Source organism: Nerophis lumbriciformis, linkage group LG20 (assembly GCF_033978685.3).
Source record: "Nerophis lumbriciformis linkage group LG20, RoL_Nlum_v2.1, whole genome shotgun sequence".
NCBI lineage: Eukaryota > Metazoa > Chordata > Actinopteri > Syngnathiformes > Syngnathidae > Nerophis > Nerophis lumbriciformis.
In genome coordinates, this window is record NC_084567.2 from 25,156,197 (window position 1) to 25,177,500 (window position 21,304).

General features: G+C 39.5%; 1 protein-coding gene across 2 annotated transcripts in view; it reads left to right on the forward strand.

Annotated features, from left to right (window-relative positions):
- Positions 1–3,832: 3,832 nt before the first annotated feature.
- The window catches only part of LOC133619567 (major histocompatibility complex class I-related gene protein-like), a 26,574-nt gene continuing 9,102 nt past the window's right edge, over positions 3,833–21,304 (forward strand). Inside the window, exons 1-7 of one of the 2 annotated variants that reach the window (XM_061980675.1) lie at positions 3,833–4,261; positions 13,958–14,224; positions 15,913–16,191; positions 18,098–18,406; positions 18,519–18,647; positions 18,746–18,764; positions 19,660–20,342. In XM_061980675.1, coding sequence (XP_061836659.1) covers positions 4,129–4,261; positions 13,958–14,224; positions 15,913–16,191; positions 18,098–18,406; positions 18,519–18,647; positions 18,746–18,764; positions 19,660–19,726 — 1,203 coding nt within the window. In that variant the 5' untranslated portion in view covers positions 3,833–4,128 and the 3' untranslated portion in view covers positions 19,727–20,342. Of the gene's footprint in view, positions 4,262–13,957; positions 14,225–15,912; positions 16,192–18,097; positions 18,407–18,518; positions 18,648–18,745; positions 18,765–19,659; positions 20,343–21,304 lie in introns of those variants that run through there. The other variant, XM_061980674.2, reaches the window with a different exon arrangement.

The following is a 21,304-nucleotide window of genomic DNA, read 5'->3' on the forward strand; positions in this document are numbered from 1 at the left end:
TGGTTGGGGGCGTGGTTAAGAGGGGAGAAGTATATTTACAGCGACATATATATATATAAATATATACATATATATATATATATATATATATATATATATATACAGTGTTGGGTTAGTTACTGAAAACCAGTAACTAGTTACAGTTACTAGTTACTTTATTTCAAAAGTAACTCAGTTACTAACTCAGTTACTTACACCAAAAAGTAATGCGTTACTGTGAAAAGTAACTATTTAGTTACTTCTTTTTTTCTTCTTTTTTTTTTAAAGCTCCCATTAATGCCCTTTTTGCCTTCATTTCAGTACTGTTATTGCACTGGAGAATAATACAATCTGTTGATCAACTTGACATACATTTTTATTTTCCTTTTAACATAATGAATGAAAAACAGTGCAACATAAAAAGGCATTCCTCCTTTCTTTAAACTTGGACCAATGACCATTAATAAAAAACAAGTTTAAGTGCAACATAAGAAGAAACATCATCTTCCTTGAAACATAGGTAGTGAAATAAAGCCTGACATCTGGAGTGATGCTGCTGTCTTCCACACTTGGAGCCATGGATTGTAGAATCCTTGTTTTCAGTGGCAGGATCATTGACACAGATGGTGAAGTTTCAGTGCTCAGTAGAGATGGAACACTTTTAAGCACCTGGAGGACCTCATCTGCCACTCTCACATCATCATCAGACAGGGTGACATTTGTCTTCAGGGTGTTGTGGGTCAATGCAGAGTATATAGCTGCCTGCTGCTCCAACAAAGTGGAGTTCCACCTCGTTGGGACATCATGTATGAGCAGGCAGCTTTAGCATTTCTTGCTTTGTCTTAAGCACATGAGCAGCTGTTGTGCTTGGGTGGAAGTAAGAAACCTTCCTGATCCTCCCAAAGAGGCACTCCATCCTATTGACTGAGATTCCCTTCTGTGATGCCAAATTCACTACATGTGCAAAGCACCTATCTGTGGTCCCAGTCCTGCCTCATTCTCTGTAATTATTAGATTTTTGGCATTATCACGTGTGACTGGGATATCTTTATCTTCCATTCCTCCACTGCTTGTGTCAGCACCTGCGCAAGGTGACTCTCGTAGAGGGGGCGTGTCTTCTCATCTCCCAGTCTGCTGTGATGAAGTGAGCGCTTATAGTTCCGCTGGACGTCCACCCGTCTGTCATGAGCGCAACAGCTGATGCTCGGGATAGTTCATCCACAACTTTTTTCTTCTCCTGCTCATAAGGATCTGGCACAATCTTATTGCTGAAGTGGGTGCGCGACGGGATGTCGTAACGTGGTTCAAGCACGTTCAGCATGTGTTTAAAACCCTCGTTTTGCACAACCGAGTCTGCACTTATAAACACACCGATTCAATGGCGGGGGCGTTCAAGCTCCTCCGTTACTCCGCTCGCCATGACCACGCTGTGTGTGGACTGAACGTGACAACAACTTTTTTTTGTTTGTTTCATATATCAAACCGCGGATCCCCTCCTCCCACACACACACACATAGACCGCGCCTCTTTTCTTCTCTCCGGCTTGTGACAGAGGAAGATTCAGAAGAACGCGACACCGCAGCGCTTCTGTTTCTAGCCGATACTACATCAAAAGTAACGTAAAATAACGCAGTAACGCATCATGTAGTAACGGTAACTAAATTACTGAATAAAAAAAAATAACGCGTTAGATTACTAGTTACCGCCGAAACTAACGGCGTTAGTCCCAACACTGTATATATATATATATACATACATATATATATATATATATATATATATATATATATATATACATATATATGTCATATAAATACTTGAATTTCAGTGTTCATTTATTTACACATATACACACACATAACACTAAAGCAGTAAAGCAATTCGTCTGCCGTAAACAGCAATGTTGTGACACTCTTAAACAGGACAATACTGTCATCTAGTGCATTTGATGAAAGCACTTTTGTGCGTGCCACACAGCAATGCATAATCAGAGAGGGTGTTCAGCATGGTTCGAAAAATAGTGACAGAGAATAGAACAAGGATGGACAATTCAACCCTTAACTCAACAATGAGTAGATGAGTGTTATGTGTGTGTATATGTGTAAATAAATGAACACTGAAATTCAAGTATTTATTTTATATATATATATATATATATATATATATATATATATATATATATATATATATATATATATATATATATATATATATATAATAAAATAAATATATATTTAGAGCTTGAATTCACTGAATAAATGATAAATGATAAATGGGTTGTACTTGTATAGCGCTTTTCTACCTTCAAGGTACTCAAAGCACTTTGACACTACTTCCACATTTACACACATTCACACACTGATGGAGGGAGCTGCCATGCAAGGCGCTAACCAGCACCCATCAGGAGCAAGGGTGAAGTGTCTTGTTCAGGACACAACGGACATGACGAGGTTGGTACTAGGTGGGGATTGAACCAGTGACCCTCGGGTTGCGCACGGCCACTCTTCCACTGCGCCACGCCGTGGAAGAGTGAAAAAGTCAAGTATTTATTTTACACACACATATATATATATATATATATATATATATATAAGATAAATACTTGAATTTCAGTGTTCATTTACATCACACATAACACTCATCTACTCATTGTTGAGTTATGGGTTGAATTGTCCATCCTTGTTCTGTTCTCTGTCACTATTTTTCGAACCATGCTGAACCTCTCTGATGATGCATTGCTGTGTAGCACGCACAAAAGTGCTTTCATCAAATGTACAGTAGATGGCAGTATTGTCCTGTTTAAGAGTGTTACAACATTGCTGTTTACGGCAGACGAACTGCTTTACGGTAGACAAAAACGTGACTGCTGTTGTGTGTTGTTGCCGCGCTGGAAGGACGTTAATGAAACTGCCTAACAATAAACCCACATAAGAAACCAAGAACTCGCCCTCGGTCATTCTACAGTTATAACGTGATTGGGCAGGTACGCTGTTTATATTGTGGTCCGCATGGACCTGAGTCCGCCTGAATTTCGGGAGATTTTCGGGAGAAAATTTGTCTCGGGAGTTTTTCGGGAGAGGCGCTGAATTTCGGAAGTCTCCCGGAAAATCCGTGAGGGTTGGCAAGTATGCCCTAACCCTAACCAAATAACTCTAAATTAAGTATTTGTTACTTAGAATATGTTCCCATAATGTCCAAATAACTCTAAATTAAGACTTTGTTACTTAGAATATGTTCCCCTAGTGTCCAAATAACTCTAAATTAAGTCTTTGTTAATTAGAATATGTTCCCCTAGTGTCCAAATAACTCTAAATTAAGTCTTTGTTACTTAGAATATGTTCCCCTAGTGTCCAAATAACTCTAAATTAGTCTTTGTTACTTAGAATATGTTCCCCTAGTGTCCAAATAACTCTAATTTAAGTATTTGTTACTCAGAATATGTTCCCCTCGTGTCCAAATAACTCTAATTTAAGTCTTTGTTACTTAGAATGTTCCCCATACTAAAGTGTTATCAAAAACATATAACTTTGTCTTGAATTTGAAAAATGTGTGTATTACAATAAAGCTGCTTCAAAAAACATGACATCACCCTCGCTAGATTCGCTTTTATTCTTGTAATGATGATATGACTCTTATTTTGTTAATATTCACGTGTTAGCTGCATTGGAGGAACTGCGTTGCTCTAAAATATTTGTCTCCTCCTCCAGAAAGTCACGTGATTTCCCCGAAATCCAGCCAGCGGTTATCATAAGTGTGTGAGAAGCAAACAAGTTTACCTAATGACAATGACGTGTAAAATTCCCATTGGCTCAGGGGAGATTTTATACAAGCTCGTTTCCGCATTGGCGTCCATCTCATGTTTGCTCGTCAAGCAAATTGTCGCCGCCTTGTTTTTCTCTGAGGATTAAAAGTAGAAAGGTTTGAGACATTTAATAATACCTGGGATTTATATAGCGCTTCATTCATTCACAGCTGGTGATGGTAAGCTACTTTCATAGCCACAGCTGCCCTGGAGTAGACTGACGGAAGCGTGGCTGCAATTTGCGCCGACCACCACCTATCATTCATCATTCAATTCACCGGTGTGAGTGGCACCGGGGACAAAGGGTGAAGTGTCCCGCCCAAGCACACAACGGCAGCGATTTTTGGATGGTAAGAGGCGGGGAGCGAACCTGCAACGGTTTCTGGCACGGTTGCTCTACCCACTACGCCATGCCGCCCCAGATGATGAACTTGCTTTTCTTCTTCCTCCTACTTGTACAAACACACAGCGTGACGCCTGGTAAGTCCACTTTCTTTACAACTTTATACACCTCATTCCTACATGCTTATTTCATCCAAAAATACTCTCATTTATTTCTTGTCATTATTATTGACGCTCTTCTCTTTTCACCAACATTAATCAGTGAATAGTTTGCATCTTCATTTGTTGCTCAAACATTTAATGAGTCAAGTTGTCTCACTTTAACAGCACTTTAATACATTAAATAAATATTAAATGTAAATGTATAAATAATGTATAAATGTATAAATGTATACAATATATACACTGTATATATAATATATATATATATATACATACAATATATACACTGTATATATAATGTATAAATGTATTAAATACATTTAATACACTTTAATACATTAAACTTTTTTACTTTATCACAACAGCTGTTGTGCCGCCTGCCGTATAATTAATGTTGTGTCGTTCGCGAACGATTCGTTCAAACGAACGAATCTTTTGAGTGAACGTACTGAACCGAATCACTTCATGAACTGATTTGATCCTTTCTCGGTTCAGTTGAGCTCCGCCGCGACCATGCCGGTATGAGTGGAACTGGCGCATTCTGTGACTCACTAAACCCTCGACGTCGGCGAACGACGCAGCCAGCTACTCATCATGGGGGCGGGGGGAGGGACTGAGCGAACGATTCGTTCACCGCGGATTAACGACATGAATCACTCAGTGAACGACAACGCTCTCGCTCTCTGCTCTGCTTGCCCCAATGCCGCGAGTGATTCTCCTCCCGTCGCGGGGATATGTTTCATGCCATTGGCATCTGTTCTCCATTCATTCTCCAAGGTAACGGCTAATGTTGACTCAAGCCACATGAAAACAAACACACACACGCGCCCCGTCCCCATTATCTCAACACATAAAGTTATGAGAGTAGAGGAGACAGAAAGAAAGTCAGTGCAGGGCAAGGCTGAGCAGCAGCGACGCGAGGGGGAGGGGCGGGGGTAAAGTGTCGGGCAGGCTGTTTTGAGAAGATTTAAAATAAAAATAATAACTAATGTATGTACACATACATAGGCTATTATTTACACTGTTATTGTAACAAAAATAATCGGCTCAGCTCATCCAAAATCAGCCAGCTTGTATTTTTAAATGCAAATCTGGAGTAGGGGCAAGATCTTTGGACGAAAATACCTTGAAAGAGAACATAATGTGCAAGAACAATTATTCCTTTGTTTGACACTTTTGGTGTGTGTGTGTGTGTTTAGTTTCTTGATTTTTATATTATTTAAGCTATTTATTTTCTTTTTTCTTTTATATTTAAGTTGATATTTCCATTTTTATATTTTTAAATGTAAGCTACAGAAATGTTAGTGTTAATGTCGGCATTTCTGGCACTTGGTTTAATATTTGTTTTGTTTTATTTAAGGTAGCCTATTTATTTTCTTTTTTTTGCACATTTAAGTTGATATTTTCTTTGTTATATTTTTAAACGTAGGCTACAGAACATTTAGTTTTTATGTTGGCATTTCTGGCTCTTAATTTATTTGTTTTATTTTGAAGGTATTTTTTTCCTTTTTGTTTTGCATATTTAAGTTTACATTTTCTTTGCTACAGAACATTTAGTTTTTATGTTGGCATTTGTTAAGGGTTTCTTGACGGCATGGCGCAGTGGAAGAATGGCCAGGTCCCTGGTTCAATCCCCACCTAGTACCAACCTCGTCATGTCCGTTGTGTCCTGAGCAAGACACTTCACCCTTGCTCCTGATGGGTGCTGGTTAGCGCCTTGCATGGCAGCTCCCTCCATCAGTGTGTGAATTTGTGTGTGAATGGGTAAATGTGGAAGTAGTGTCAAAGCGCTTTGAGTACCTTGAAGGTAGAAAAGCGCTATACAAGTACAACCCATTTATCATTTATAATATTTGTTTTTGCGCTAAACAAACGAGGCCTATTTATTCAACTGTTGATTGCAAGCATTTTAGTAGGCTATTACTATTTTTTTTTATTTCCCACTTTTATTTATTTCTTATTTTCATTTCAGTGCAATAAAACATATTTAACAACCAAGACATTTAGTCACATTTTGTTTATTGGACAGGCCGGAAACGCACACAGTGTTTTTAAAAGTAACAGAATCTCTACTACAGCTGCAATGTCTGTTTGCGAACGTCAAGGGGAGTCTGTTAGGGCAGAGAGCGATTCACGTCTGTCGCCCTCTGGCCCACAGAACTGTAGCTGAGTGATTCAGGTTCGCTTCACGAACCTACAAGAACTGACTGGTTGTCGCTGAGGACGTGATTCAGGTTCGGTGAACACATTTTTTGAACGACTCAATTTAAGGAACTGATTCTAGTGATTCAGTACAGTCAAAAGAACTGCCGATCCCATCACTACGTAGAATGCGCCCCCTGACGTGGGAGCGCGCTTACGTCACTCGCTTACGTCACTCGCTTACGTCACTCGCTTACGTCACTCGTCTTGAAAAGTATATCTAAACTCGGCTGTAATGACCGAAGTGGCTGAAATCGCCTCTTTTAAATCGCCTCATTTGGCATAAAAAAGTACATAAAGTGAAATTATCCAAGTTTTCCTTACTTGTGGATGAATACAAAATTGTGCGCCTTTTAATGATTTCGCCGTCATTCAAATGGCTGAAATCGCCTCTTTCGGCATAAAAAAGTACATAAAGTGAAATAATCCAAGTTTTCCTTACTTGTGGATGGATTCGAAATTGTAAAATTTTGAGCCTTTAATGATTTCGCCGTCATTCAAGTGGCTGAAATCGCCTCTTTCGGCATAAAAAAGTACATAACAAGGTGAAATAATCCAAGTTTTCCTTACTTGTGGATGGATTCAAAATTGTGAGCCTTTAATGATTTCGGCGTCATTCAGGCTATTCAGATAAGGCGAAAACAATAAGCATTTAATATTGGAATATTTGCTGTCCCGAAAATGTAGTATTGTCTACCTTGACAGCTTACTGTAAAGAATATATACACCAAAGTAAACCTCTATATGTACTTTTTTAAAGACATCAAGGAGAACGATTGTTTGCTGCTTCATTCAACGTGTTGTCGTGATCCAATACTCGTATTTTAAAAATATGACATTTTCTTTAACTTAAAGAAGCTCATGGGTGGATGGATGAATAAATAAATGAATGCATCTGATATCTACCATTGATTTGGTTTTAAGAAGTTTCAAATTGAACATTCACAAATAACGTTATCAAAAGTGCCCGAAGTACCAGAGGTGGAGTTATGGTGGGGGTGCATTTTCTGGCAAGACGTTGATTCCACCTGCCTTAGAATGCACCCCCCATCTATCTCTGGCTAAGAAGGTCATAGAGACATGACACTCACCCTGGTGACTCATCATAGCCCCCCCTGTATACAGTGAAAACCATGTGATGATCGGACTACCAGAAGTGGAGTTATGGTGGGGGTGCATCTTCCGTCAAGACGTTGATTCCACCTGCCTGAGAATGCACCCCCCATCCATCTCTGGCTAGGAAGGTCATAAAAGCATGACACTCACCCTGGTTACTCATCATAGCCCCCCCCCCCTGTGTGCAGTGAAAACCATGTGAAAATTGGACCACCAGAAGTGGAGTTATGGGGGGGGGTGCATTTTCAGGCAGGATGTTCAGGCCAGCTGCTTGAGAATGCACCCCCTATGTTTTTCTTGGTATGTACAGTGTCCCCAGCTCTTGGTACATGGGACTTCTCTAACAAAGTTTACCTCACAATAGAGATAAAGTCCCTGTCACACCAAACTTCATAAATACATCGGTATTACGATAATATAATCTGAAACCAGTCTTGTAATTAAATAGGTTTTTTCAGGTCAGAGGAGAATAAATATAATTTCTTATCAAACAAGGTATAATGCAATTTATTTTAATACAAACAAATAACAAAATCCACACATAGTTAAATAATTTATATATACAAGATAGGCTCCAGCGCCCCCCGCGACCCCAAAGGGAATAAGCGGTAGAAAATGGATGGATGGGATGGAATATTCAAAGTCAAACGTCAAATAAAGTGAACACAAAGACAATCAAAATAGAACACTTTTTTGTAATAAAATGTAACTCCTCATAAAAAACTATACATCTATAAACAGAAATATTATTATATATTGGGCAGAAGGTCATAACATAAATATAGTTTAATACTTCCAACCCCCCATCCCTCATCATGAACATGCAGGGCACAGGTAATCCCCATCCACATCTGGCCTCAGGACACATGTGGTGAAACCACCTCTCACAGATGTCACAGCAGATCTAAGGTGAGGGAGGAGGATGGAGGTGAGGAGGCAGATAAGTTGAGCCATTAAATGTATATAAATTCCGGATTTAAATAATTCATCATTATCACTGTTACAGCTCCATATCGAGACTTCACAGCCACAGAATCCACTTGCTCATACTACACATGAAATGGACTGAGACCTTTTTCCAACTTCTGAATGAAATGAGGGAGTAGGTCATGGAAGAGTTCAGTAAACGGTTCCGTATTTGTTGTTATCAATAACATTTGTAGGGCTTATTACAATTTTTTTTTTTTTTTTTACCTCTTTATCATTCAACCAATTTGTACACAAACACATTAAAACAGAAGGTACACTGTTTGAACTCATATGCATTATGTGTAACTGTTGCTACTAATAATTAATATAATTTGTTTTATTTCTCTAAAAACAGAATAATAAGTTAAGTTCATAAAAGGGAATTCAAATCAAAATGCATACAAGTTCATAAGAAGGCTATATTTAAGTTACTATGGTCAAAAATGTAATTTCAGGCCTTTTTGTTAAGTTTGTGGGCATACTTTTATTTTGAAGTGTCTCGTTTGGTCTGTCGTCTGATGTAAGGAAGCTACTTCCGGGAATGAGTAAACATTTTTGATGCCATGTGAAGGCAGAAAGAGAGAGACTGACTAAAAAGTGTCACAAGGACTCTAAGCGTTTGGGCTATAAGAGCCTGAAGATCACAATTTCCTCCTAAAAGAAGCATGCAGGCCAACGAGGTATTTGTATTTGAGGTATTTCTGCTTGTATTTACTTCGGTAAAATGTTCGATCCACATGCTGTGCATGTTGGTATTTTTACGTTTATAACGTGCTTTATTTTATTTCAGTTTTCACGGTGAATTTGAAGGGAAAGGAAGCCTTCAAATAAATCAGTTCAAGAAAGCCATTGTGTCTGTGCTATTTGGAGGGAGTTACATTATGCATTGTCACCAAAATACATTTTCCATTTTACTACAATAATTATGTTATCTACGCCCTGCTATTTCACAGCCTGACTGTATTGCACAGTGAAAACGTACCCATTGAGGGTTATCGCTCTCCTCCATCCCACAGCTGTGACAGACCTTGCTGAGATCATCTGTTCCGAAAAAGAGTATGCATCAATATTCACTCTCGAATTTCTTCAAATATCTTGCTGAAATTAAAATAAACTCCAGTAATATGTAATTGTATTAGGCTGTCCTGATTATTTGATTTAATCTGTGCCATCAATATTTTTTAAAATACAAATAATCATACTTGCCAGGTGGGCGGGGTCGGGGTGGGCGGGGCCGGGGGGCGGGTTTAAGGGGGGAGTAGTATATTTATAGCTAGAATTCACTGAAATTCAAGTATTTCTTATATATATATATATATATATATATATATATATATATATATATATATATATATAAATACTTCCATCCATCCATCCATTTTCTACCGCTTATTCCCTTTGGGGTCGCGGGGGGCGCTGGAGCCTATCTCAGCTACAATCGGGCGGAAGGCGGCGTACACCTAGTATATAAATACTTGACTTTGTTAATTCTAGCTATATATATATACATATGTATTTTATTACCGGTATATACAAACCCCGTTTCCATATGAGTTGGGAAATTGTGTTAGATGTAAATATAAATGGAATACAATGATTTGCGAATCCTTTTCAACCCATATTCAATTGAATGCACTACAAAGACAAGATATTTGATGTTCAAACTCATAGACTTTATTTTTTTTTTTGCAAATAATAATCAACTTAGAATTTCATGGCTGCAACATGTGCCAAAGTAGTTGGGAAAGGGCATGTTCACCACTGTGTTAAATGGCCTTTCCTTTTAACAACACTCAGTAAACGTTTGGGAACTGAGGAGACACATTTTTTAAGCTTCTCAGGTGGAATTCTTTCCCATTCTTGCTTGATGTACAGCTTAAGTTGTTCAACAGTCCGGGGGTCTCCGTTGTGGTATTTTAGGCTTCATAATGCGCCACACATTTTCAATGGGAGACAGGTCTGGACTACAGGCAGGCCAGTCTAGTACCCGCACTCTTTTACTATGAAGCCACGTTGATGTAACATGTGGCTTGGCATTGCCTTGCTGAAATAAGCAGGGGCGTCCATGGTAACGTTGCTTGGATGGCAACATATGTTGTTCCAAAACCTGTATGTACCTTTCAGCATTAATGGCGCCTTCACAGATGTGTAAGCTACCCATGTCTTGGGCACTAATACACCCCCATACCATTACAGATGCTGGCTTTGCAACTTTGCGCCTATAACAATCCGGATGGTTCTTTTTCTCTTTGGTTCGGAGGACACGACGTCCACAGTTTCCAAAAACAATTTTAAATGTGGACTCGTCAGACCACAGAACACTTTTCCACTTTGTATCAGTCCATCTTAGATGAGCTCAGGCCCAGCGAAGCCGACGGCGTTTCTGGGTGTTGTTGATAAATGGTTTCGGTCTTGCCTAGGCGAGTTTTAACTTGCACTTACAGATGTAGCGACCAACTGTAGTTACTGACAGTGGGTTTCTGAAGTGTTCCTGAGCCCATGTGGTGATATCCTTTACACACTGATGTCGCTTGTTGATGCACTACAGCCTGAGGGATCGAAGGTCACGGGCTTAGCTGCTTACGTGCAGTGATTTCTCCAGATTCTCTGAACCCTTTGATGATATTACGAACTGTAGATGGTGAAATCCCTAAATTCCTTGCAATAGCTGGTTGAGAAAGGTTTTTCTTAAACTGTTTAACAATTTGCTCATGCATTTGTTGACAAAGTGGTGACCCTCGCCCCATCTTTGTTTGTGAATGACTGAGCATTTCATGGAATCTACTTTTATACCCAATTATGGCACCCACCTGTTCCCAATTTGCCTGTTCACCTGTGGGATGTTCCAAATAAGTGTTTGATGAGCATTCCTCAACTTTATCAGTATTTATTGCCACCTTTCCCAACTTCTTTGTCACGTGTTGCTGGCATCAAATTCTAAAGTTAATGATTATTTGCAAAAAAAAAAAGAAATGTTTATCAGTTTGAACATCAAATATGTTGTCTTTGTAGCATATTCAACTGAATATGGGTTGAAAATGATTTGCAAATCATTGTATTCCGTTTATATTTACATCTAACACAATTTCCCAACTCATATGGAAACGGGGTTTGTATATATTAGAAATGACCGATAATATCGGCCTGCCGATAAATGCGTTAAAATGTATTATCGGAAATGATCGGTATCGGTTTTTTTTATTATCGGTATCGTTTTTTATTTACCGTATTTTATTTTATTTTTTTATTAAATCAACATAAAAAACACAAGATACACTTACAATTAGTGCACCAACCCAAAAAACTTCCCTCCCCCATTTACACTCATTCACACAAAAGGGTTGTTTCTTTCTGTTATTAACATTCTGGTTCCTACATTATATATCAATATAGATCAATACAGTCTGCAAGGGATACAGTCCGTAAGCACACATGATTGTGCGTGCTGCTGGTCCACTAATAGTACTAACCTTTAACAGTTAATTTTACAAATTTTCATTAATTACTAGTTTCTATGTAATTGTTTTTATATTGTTGTACTTTCTTTTTTATTCAAGAAAATGTTTTTAATTTATTTATCTTATTTTATTGTATTATTTTTTTTAAAAGTACCTTATCTTCACCATACCTGGTTGTCCAAATTAGGCATAATGTGTTAATTCCACGACTGTATATATCGGTTGGTATCGGTTGATATCGGTATCGGTAATTAAAGAGTTGGACAATATACACACATAACACTCCTCTCTACTCATTGTTGTATTTGAAAGTGCAATGCTTTGCAGCCAGTAGCACAGCCTTTGAAGGAGCATAGGTATGGGCAGTGTAATATTTTAGGTTGGAGTCAATAACCAGGCGAGGTGATGAAGTTACGTCTCTTTACTTCATACTTCAGAACCGACTCCCACACTTGCCCATGACAAATTTGTGCTTTGTTTTAAAGATGTGATATTTGCATTTACACTATATGAAAAAAATGTGAAAGTGAATTTTACCTTAGCAACCTCATTATACTATTGGCTAAGTTTTATATTCATAAATGTAAGTTTCTCAATACCCGACCTGTTTTTTGTGCCTTTAAAAAAGATTTAGAACTTTACATTTAAACACTCTCTACCTCTAACAACCAAAAAGCTGTGAAAACGATGATGCTGTGCTCCAAATTTGGATTATTTACGGAACATGTGTGAGCCTATGGCTTTACATTTAAATGATAAATAAATGGGTTGTACTTGTATAGCGCTTTTCTACCTTCAAGGTACTCAAAGCGCTTTGACACTACTTCCACATTTACCCATTCACACACACATTCACACACTGATGGAGGGAGCTGCCATGCAAGGCGCTAACCAGCACCCATCAGGAGCATGGGTGAAGTGTCTTGCGGGACGCCCCTGGTTGCAAACTATTCACTGATTGAGTGAATAGTTTACATCTTCATTTGTTGCTCAAAAATTTAATGAGCCAAGTTGTCTCACTTTAACATACATCAAACTTTCAACTTTAGCATTTCCGGAAACCTTGGTTTCACTTTTAAATAGGAAAATACAAATAATTATTCCAGGAAACAATCAGTAGTATCAGCTATAAGATGAGATGTAGATCAGAATCATTTCATGTACACAAAAATGACTCTATTGGTGGGAATTATTCTGAAATAATGGATATAATTGACCCTCAAAGGGACAAGCGGTAGAAAATGGATGAATTGTTTGTTTATTGAGGATCCCCATTAGCCGACACACAAACGCCAGGCTAGTTTTTTCAAAAGTTCAAAGTAAAATAATAATACACAGATCCAGTTACAAATAAAAGAAAGGAAAAAGAAAGTTCTCCAAATAAAAAAATAAAATAAGAGTACACAGATCCAGTTACAGAACATACGCACATCCAGTTACAATAAAAGAAAGGAAAAAGGGAAATATAAAAAAAAAAGAAAGTTCTCAAACTGATAACATTTACTGGGAATAGTCCTAATATGTAAATGAAGGGTATTATAATATTGTTGTTGTATTACATTGTAAACATTCCATAAGGCGGTGCTATATTTCCATGCTTTGGCAGTGACATCACTAGTTTGAACTTCCCCTCACCTAGAAAACTACTTTTACTTCTCTGCAAGCAATAATGTCATATATTTATTTGACACTTACAGTTGTAGAAGGAAATAATCAAGTTATTCATGTGTGTGTGTGGTCTTAAAGTGAGGTATAAATATGAAATCAAAGACAAACGCTGTTATTGTCTCTTAGAACAGGAAGTGATTGTTTACTGTGAGAAGCAGCAGTGTTTGAAGTTGAAATGAAGACCGCATCATTTCAAATAGGAATTTTACAACATGAAACTAAACAATCAAATGTTGTTTTTCTGCCTTTTGTCTTTCAGTGATTCATTCACTTGAGTATTTCACCACTGCATCCTCTCAAGTTCCAAACTTCCCTGAGTTTGTGAGTGTTGGTTATGTTAATGAAGTTGAGATTATTTACTATGACAGCAACATCAGGAAAGCAGAATCCAAACAGGACTGGATGAACAACATCACAGCAGAGGATCCAGACTACTGGCAGAGACAAACAAAGTACAATGTTATTAATGAACATATCTTCAAAGAGAACATTGAAACATTTAAGAAGCGTTTCAACCAAACTGGAGGTTTGTTTATGTTGAACTTTCTACTATTCTAATACACTGCTCAAAAAAATTAAAGGAACAGTTTTTTTTATCAGGGTATGGCATGAATTCAGTTGCACTTTTCTGATAAGGTTTTGGTCAGGTACGTGGCAGAGGGGGTTGTTAATCAGTTTCAGCTGCATTGGTGTTGATGGAATTAACAACAGGTGCACTAGAGGGGCAACAACGAGATGGCCCCCAAAACAGGACTGGTTTTGCAGGTGGGGGCCATTTCAAGTTCCTCCCTCTTGATCTTTTTTAACTGTTTTTCCATAAGTGTTGGCTTTAGCTAGAGTCATTATCACGACTGGGAGCATGAGGCGATTTCTTAACCCTCCTGAAGTTGCGCAGATTGTCCTACTCCTCCAGGATGGCACATCCATGCGTGCTGTTGCAAGAAGATTTGATGTGTCTCCCAGTACAATCTCCATAGCATGGAGGAGATTCCAGGAGACAGGCAGTTACTCTCGGAGAGCTGGACAGGGCCGTAGACGGTCCTCATCCGATCAGCAGGACCGATATCTGCTGCTTTGTGCAAGGAGGAACAGGTTGAGCACTGCCCGAGCCCTACAGAATGACCTCCAGCAGGCTACTGGTGGGAATGTCTCTGCCCAAACAGACTTCACGAGGGTGGCCTCGTAGTGTGCCCTGTGCTCACTGCTCAGAACCGTGGAGCTTGATTGGCATTTGCCATAGAACACCAGAATTGGCAAGTCCGCCACTGGCGTTCTGTGCTTTTCACAGATGAGAGCAGGTTTACCCTGAGCACCTGTGATAGACGTGAGAGGGTCTGGAGAAGCCAAGGAGAGCGCTATGCTGCCTGCAACATCATTCAGCATGACCCGTTCGGTGGTGGGTCAGTGATGGTCTGGGAAGGCATTTCCATGGAGGGACGAACAGACCTCTACAGGCTAGAGAACGGCAGTCTGACTGCCACTAGGTAGCGGGATGAAATCCTTGCACCCATGGTCAGACCCTACGCTGGTGCAGTAGGTCCTGGGTTCCTCCTGGTCCACGACAATGCCCGGCCTCATCTGGCAAGAGTATACAGACAGTATCTGGAGGATGAAGGAATTGACACAATTGAATGGCCCTCACGATCACCTGATCTAAACCCGATAGAACACCTCTGGGACATAATGTTTCGGTCCATCAGACGCCGCCAGGTTGCTCCTCAAACTTTATAGGAGCTCACTGATGCCCTTAGACAGATCTGGGAGAACATCCCACAAGACACCATCCGTCGTCTCATTGGGAGCATGGCGCGACGTTGTCAAGCATATATACAAGCACGTGGGGGCCACACAAGATATTGAAAATAATTTTGAGTTGCAGAAATTGAATTTAGGCAAAATGTTTATTTTCACTTTGGTTTTTGGGGTGTCTTTATACTGAGCCCTCTGTAGGCTGAAAATGTTTATTTCCATCAAAAGATGTGGCATATGTCCATATCAGTATAGATATCCAACATTTTTTTTTCACCATTGAAATCTGATGTGTTTTCAAAGTGTCCCTTTAATTTTTTTTGAGCAGTGTATATTTGATATTTTTATACTTTTTACACTTTACTGCACTGATCTACCTTGTCTCTGTCCATCCCATAATAACCTACAACAAAGACATGTTGTGTGTTAGTTTCACTCTGCTTTACAACACTTTTTGTGTCTCAGGTGTTCACACTTACCAGAGGATGTCAGGATGTGAATGGAATGATGAGACTGATGAGGTTAACGGTTGGGAGCAGTACAGTTATGATGGAGAAGATTTAATATCGTTGGACATGAAGACATGGACATACACTGCAGCAAAACTACAAGCTTTCCCCTCCAAATTCAAGTGGGACGAAAACAAACCTCTACTAGACTACATTAAGTTTTATTACACTGAGGATTGTCCTTCTTACTTGAAGACGTATGTGAAGTATGGGAAGAAGGTCCTAATGAGAACAGGTAGAAGCACACCTTGTAACACCTATTAACACAGACCTGGGCAAATTAAGGCCCGGGGGCCACATGCGGCCCGTTAAGCTTTTCAATCTGGCCCGCCGGACATTCCCAAAAAAAATGTTTTAGATCTTTAAGATGGAAAGTGTAGCTGCCATTATGATGTGCAGTGATGTTTTCTAATGACCGTAAGTCTTGAACTATACAAAGTATTTCAATGGTTGGAATCTGCGCTTTTGGATGATATACTAGTTACTTTGGTAATCTAATTAGTTACTACGGTCCTCTAATTAGTTACTGTGGTAATCTACGTCACATCAGCTCAGACGAGGCACCAAGCAGTGTGGGTGGGAAGCGTTTCCACAGACGCGGAAGGAGATTATCACAACAAAGTTCTAAAGCTTAGTGATATACAGTGTTGGGTTAGTTACTGAAAACCAGTAACTAGTTACAGTTACTAGTTACTTTATTTCAAAAGTAACTCAGTTACTTACACCAAAAAGTAATGCGTTACTGTGAAAAGTAACTATTTAGTTGCTTTTTTTTCTTCTTTTTTTTTTTCAAAAAGCTCCCATTAATGCCTTTTTAGTCTTCATTTCAGTACTGTTACTGCACTGGAGAATAATACAATCTGTTGATCAACTTGACATGCATTTGCATCACTGAACTCTGCTAAGCAATGTGGTCTACATACAACACACAAAGACAAAGATATGTTTCAGAGGGCCAATTTATTTCAGGCCAGAACAAATTGACAAAACTATTTTAAATAGCTGCAACATAACATACATGAGTAACAAACAGCATAATAACAACATAGCTGTAAACCTGGCTTCACCTAAGGAAGGCACACGTGACATTCACAAAGCCTAACCAGGCAGATTTGTATTGTTGTTTTGGGCAGTAGACGGGATCTTTGATCCAAGACACAACTTACATTTAACTAAAATGTTCTTTTCTTTGCGCTCGACAAAAGAAAATAAGTGAGAATATCTCATACTTGCCAAGCCTCCCGAATTTCAGGGCCTCTCCCCGGGACAGCCATTCTCCCGAATTTCTCCCGATTTCCAGCCGGACTTAAGGCACGCCCCCTCCAGGTCCGTGCGGACCTGAGTGAGGACAGCCTGTCGTCACGTCCGCTTGGCCAACCAAAAAGTAACCACAGAACACTATACTGTATAGTGTTCTGTGGTTACTTTTTGGTTGGCCAACGGTTTACGTTGTATTGCGCACCCCCCCTCCCCACACCCAGACACACAGAGCGCGCCTTCGGCTTATGACAGAGGAAGAATCAGAAGGACGACACTGCAGCACGCCAATAAAACACACTCAGATCTTCTGTTTCTAACCGATACTACACAAAAAATAACGTAAAATAACGCAGTAACGCGTTAGTCCCAACACTGGTGATATATCAGATTGCAGGTGTGTTTATTTTGTACCCTTCGCGTTCATATTTCACTGTTTGTTGCATTTTTGTCGCGTTTCACTCGATTGTAAAATATGCCGATCGAAAGGGAGTGTGACATTCATATGTTGTCAATATTCAGTGTTTTATCGTTCATAGAAAAATACAAATTTCCATTATGTTTTTTAAGGCGGTCTGTCATAACGTTCTTAGCATTCAATCAGACATTATTGTGAAGTTTTGTATTAGTGTTCCTAAAAATAGATATACCGGCCCCCAGTCGCATTTTTTCTCTCTAAATGTGGCCCCCGAGTCAAAATAATTGCCCAGGCCTGTTTTAACTTGTTAGCACTCCCCCTATAGGAACATTACTGACATTACACTCTGTCTCTTTATACTCTTTTCTCTTCACCTCCTTTTCTCTCCATCTTTACCTATAATCTCTCCGCTTATCTCCATCTTCTCTCCACGTCATCCTCCATTCACACGCCACTTACTGGGCAGAGCTTCCAGAGGTGTTCCTCCTCCAGAAGACGCCGTCCTCTCCGGTCAGCTGCATGGCGACAGGTTTCTACCCCGACCGAGCCGACCTGTTTTGGAGGAAAGACGGCGAGCAGATCTTCGAGGACGTGGAGCACGGAGAGCTGCTCCCCAACCCCAACGGAACCTTCCAGATGTCGGTGGAGCTGAAAGTGGAGGTGACTGCTGAGGTGGAGGGCAAGTACGAATGTGTGTTCCAGCTGTCTGGCGTCAAAGAGGACCTGGTCACCAAGCTGGAGAGAAGAAGCATCCTGAGCAACGCAAGCCATGAAGGTGAGAAAGACGCATCTAGGACATGTTGAATAGTGTCAATGTAACCGCCTTATGTTCCTTCATGTGACTTATGGAGCAGCTGTCAAACAAATAAATCATACCATACCAACAGGCAATGTCTGCGTCACTGCCACGGTGGCGGTCCTCGTTGGGGCGGTCCTCGTTGGGGCGGTCCTCGCTGCGGTGGTCCTCCTGGCGCCCGGCATCATCATCATCATCAAGCGTTGCCCAAGCAGACAAGGTGAGGGACACAAATGTTTCCTCTTACAGGAAGACGTGGAAAAGTCTCTGCCGTCATTCATGAGATGTGAATTCCACCTGCTTTCTCTTTCATTTCAGCCGAATACGATCCAACCGTGTAAGTAAAACATCTTCTCTTTCTTGGAAACCATGACAATAAACAAAGCAGTGGTGAAGCATCATGTTGTGTAATGTGCTTGACTTCAACTAAATCCATTTAGATTTAGCAAAGAGAAACTATTGTTAGTCACCTTGAGACTCTCACTGAAACCTAATAATCAGCTGATAAATCTGGAGGTGATAATGGACTCAGACTTGAACTTTAACAATAACATCAGCAGCTTTTAGCAGCTGAAAAACATTGACAAAATCAGAGGAATAATGTCTGAATCAGACTTAGGAAGACTAAGTCTTTGTCTCCAGCAGTTTAGACTACTGTAATGCTCTTCTCACTGGGCTCTCTAAACCAGCTGTAAAGCAACTGCAGTACACCCAGAATGCTGCTGCTCAAGTCCTGACTTGAAGCAGGAAATATGAGCATATTAGTCCATATCAGTCCTGGCTTCCTGTAGCTACACAGCTCTCCATGTGTACAAGTCCTTTCATGTTCTTGTGCCAAAGTACATCTCTGGCATGTTAGAACCATATGAACCATCTCCAGCTCTGAGAACCTTCTTTTATGATCATTATTATTCTTTTATTTTCAAGAATTTTTCATTTCATTTTGGCCTTCTTGTCATTTTCTGTAAAGCACTTTGAATTGTGCTCTATACATAAACTGGCCTTCCCTACTTGTTTTCAGAATAAAATACTTATTTCCAGCTTTAAAGGTACTGCTCATGTCTAGATATAGAGATGTTGATTTGAGATATCTTCATCCAAGATGTCTTATCAAGTCAAATGTTTGACTAGTTTCAAGTAGTTGTTCAATGAATAGGTTGGGCTTCAGTTGAAGAAAAACAGCTGATGAGGAAATTTGGCTGCAAACATGACACACCTGTTGTGCTTGTCAGGTCACGTGATTTCCCAGAAAAAGGCACTGAAGATTTACCTAACGTGGCCACAAGGGGCGCTCTCTAGTAAAGGTGACCAGAGTGGTGTCGAGAGAGAGAGTGTGGACAACCAAACAACAGGCGCCATGTTGGGGACCAACTGAGTCATTTTCATCTTAGTTTTCCTGATGAAAGAAACCAAAATAATACTTCAGCTCATAAACTTACAATCAAAGTATATTTTTAGGGCGATTTAGCGTCCGTATTTGATGCAGTAGGCCGCTACATTCATGCAGTGTTTAGTCACCAGCAGACTTCTAACATGCTCCCGCCAGCACAATGTATGTCAGCAAATACACAACCACCAAAAAAACAAAATTCTTCCCCTAATTTTTCCAAAATCCTCATGAGCTTTGAACCAACAATCATGGAGAAATTGTGACTTTTATGTGAAGTAGGTCAATTGTGGTGTCTGCTTCCAATGTATTGTTTGTAATCACTGCGCTATATGCCTGTCATTTTACACTTGCTTTTTGAAATATTTTACAAAGCTTTTGTTGTTTATGATCACCATATTATACTTTTTTTTACTGCTATATATATATATATATATATATATACCATATTTTTTGGAGTATAAGTCGCTCCGGAGTATAAGTCGCACCGGCCGAAAATGCATAATAAAGAAGGAAAAAAACATATAAGTCGCACTACAGTATAAGTCGCATTTTCTGGGGAAATTTATTTGATAAAACCCAACACCAAGAATAGACATTTGAAAGGCAATTTAAATAGATAAAGAATAGTGAACAACAGGCTGAATAAGTGTACGTTATATGAGGCATAAATAACCAACTGAGAACGTGCCTGGTATGTTAACGTAACATATTATGGTAAGAGTCATTCAAATAACTATAACATATAGAACATGCTATACGTTTACCAAACAATTTGTCACTCCTAATTGCTAAATCCCATGAAATCTTATACATCTAGTCTCTTACGTGAATGAGCTAAATAATATTATTTGACATTTTACGGTAATGTGTTAATAATTTCACACATAAGTCGCTCCTGAGTATAAGTCGCACCCCCGGCCAAACTATGAAAAAAAACTGCGACTTATAGTCCGAAAAATACGGTATATATATATACATATATAGATACATATATATACGTGTATATATACATATTTATATACATATATACGTGTATATATACATTATATATATACGTGTATATATACATATATATATATATGTCATCCCTCAACAAGCGCAGCGAAATTGTAACAGCATGCCGCCATAGACGGAAACACCTCCTAGGTAACACATGAGCCAATCACCACGCCCCTAGGCCAGCCTGTACCCACCCACTCTGTGCCCTATATAAACCATGGTATGCGAATGCTCCCATTAAAATCTCCTGACGATTGAGGGTACCCCCCCTCATGAAACAGGCCTGTAGAGATGAAATAGTCTTGTGATTTTTTCCCCACACATACATATATTGCGCTCTACTACGGTATCGAGCACTATTTTTTGGATAACCTTATTAAGACATACACTCCGCTCCAAATTGACATTTGTTGAGCACTGTACGACGATCAGAAATGGAAAAATTCAACATCGACTACTCCACGAAGAACATTCCCATACCCGCGCAG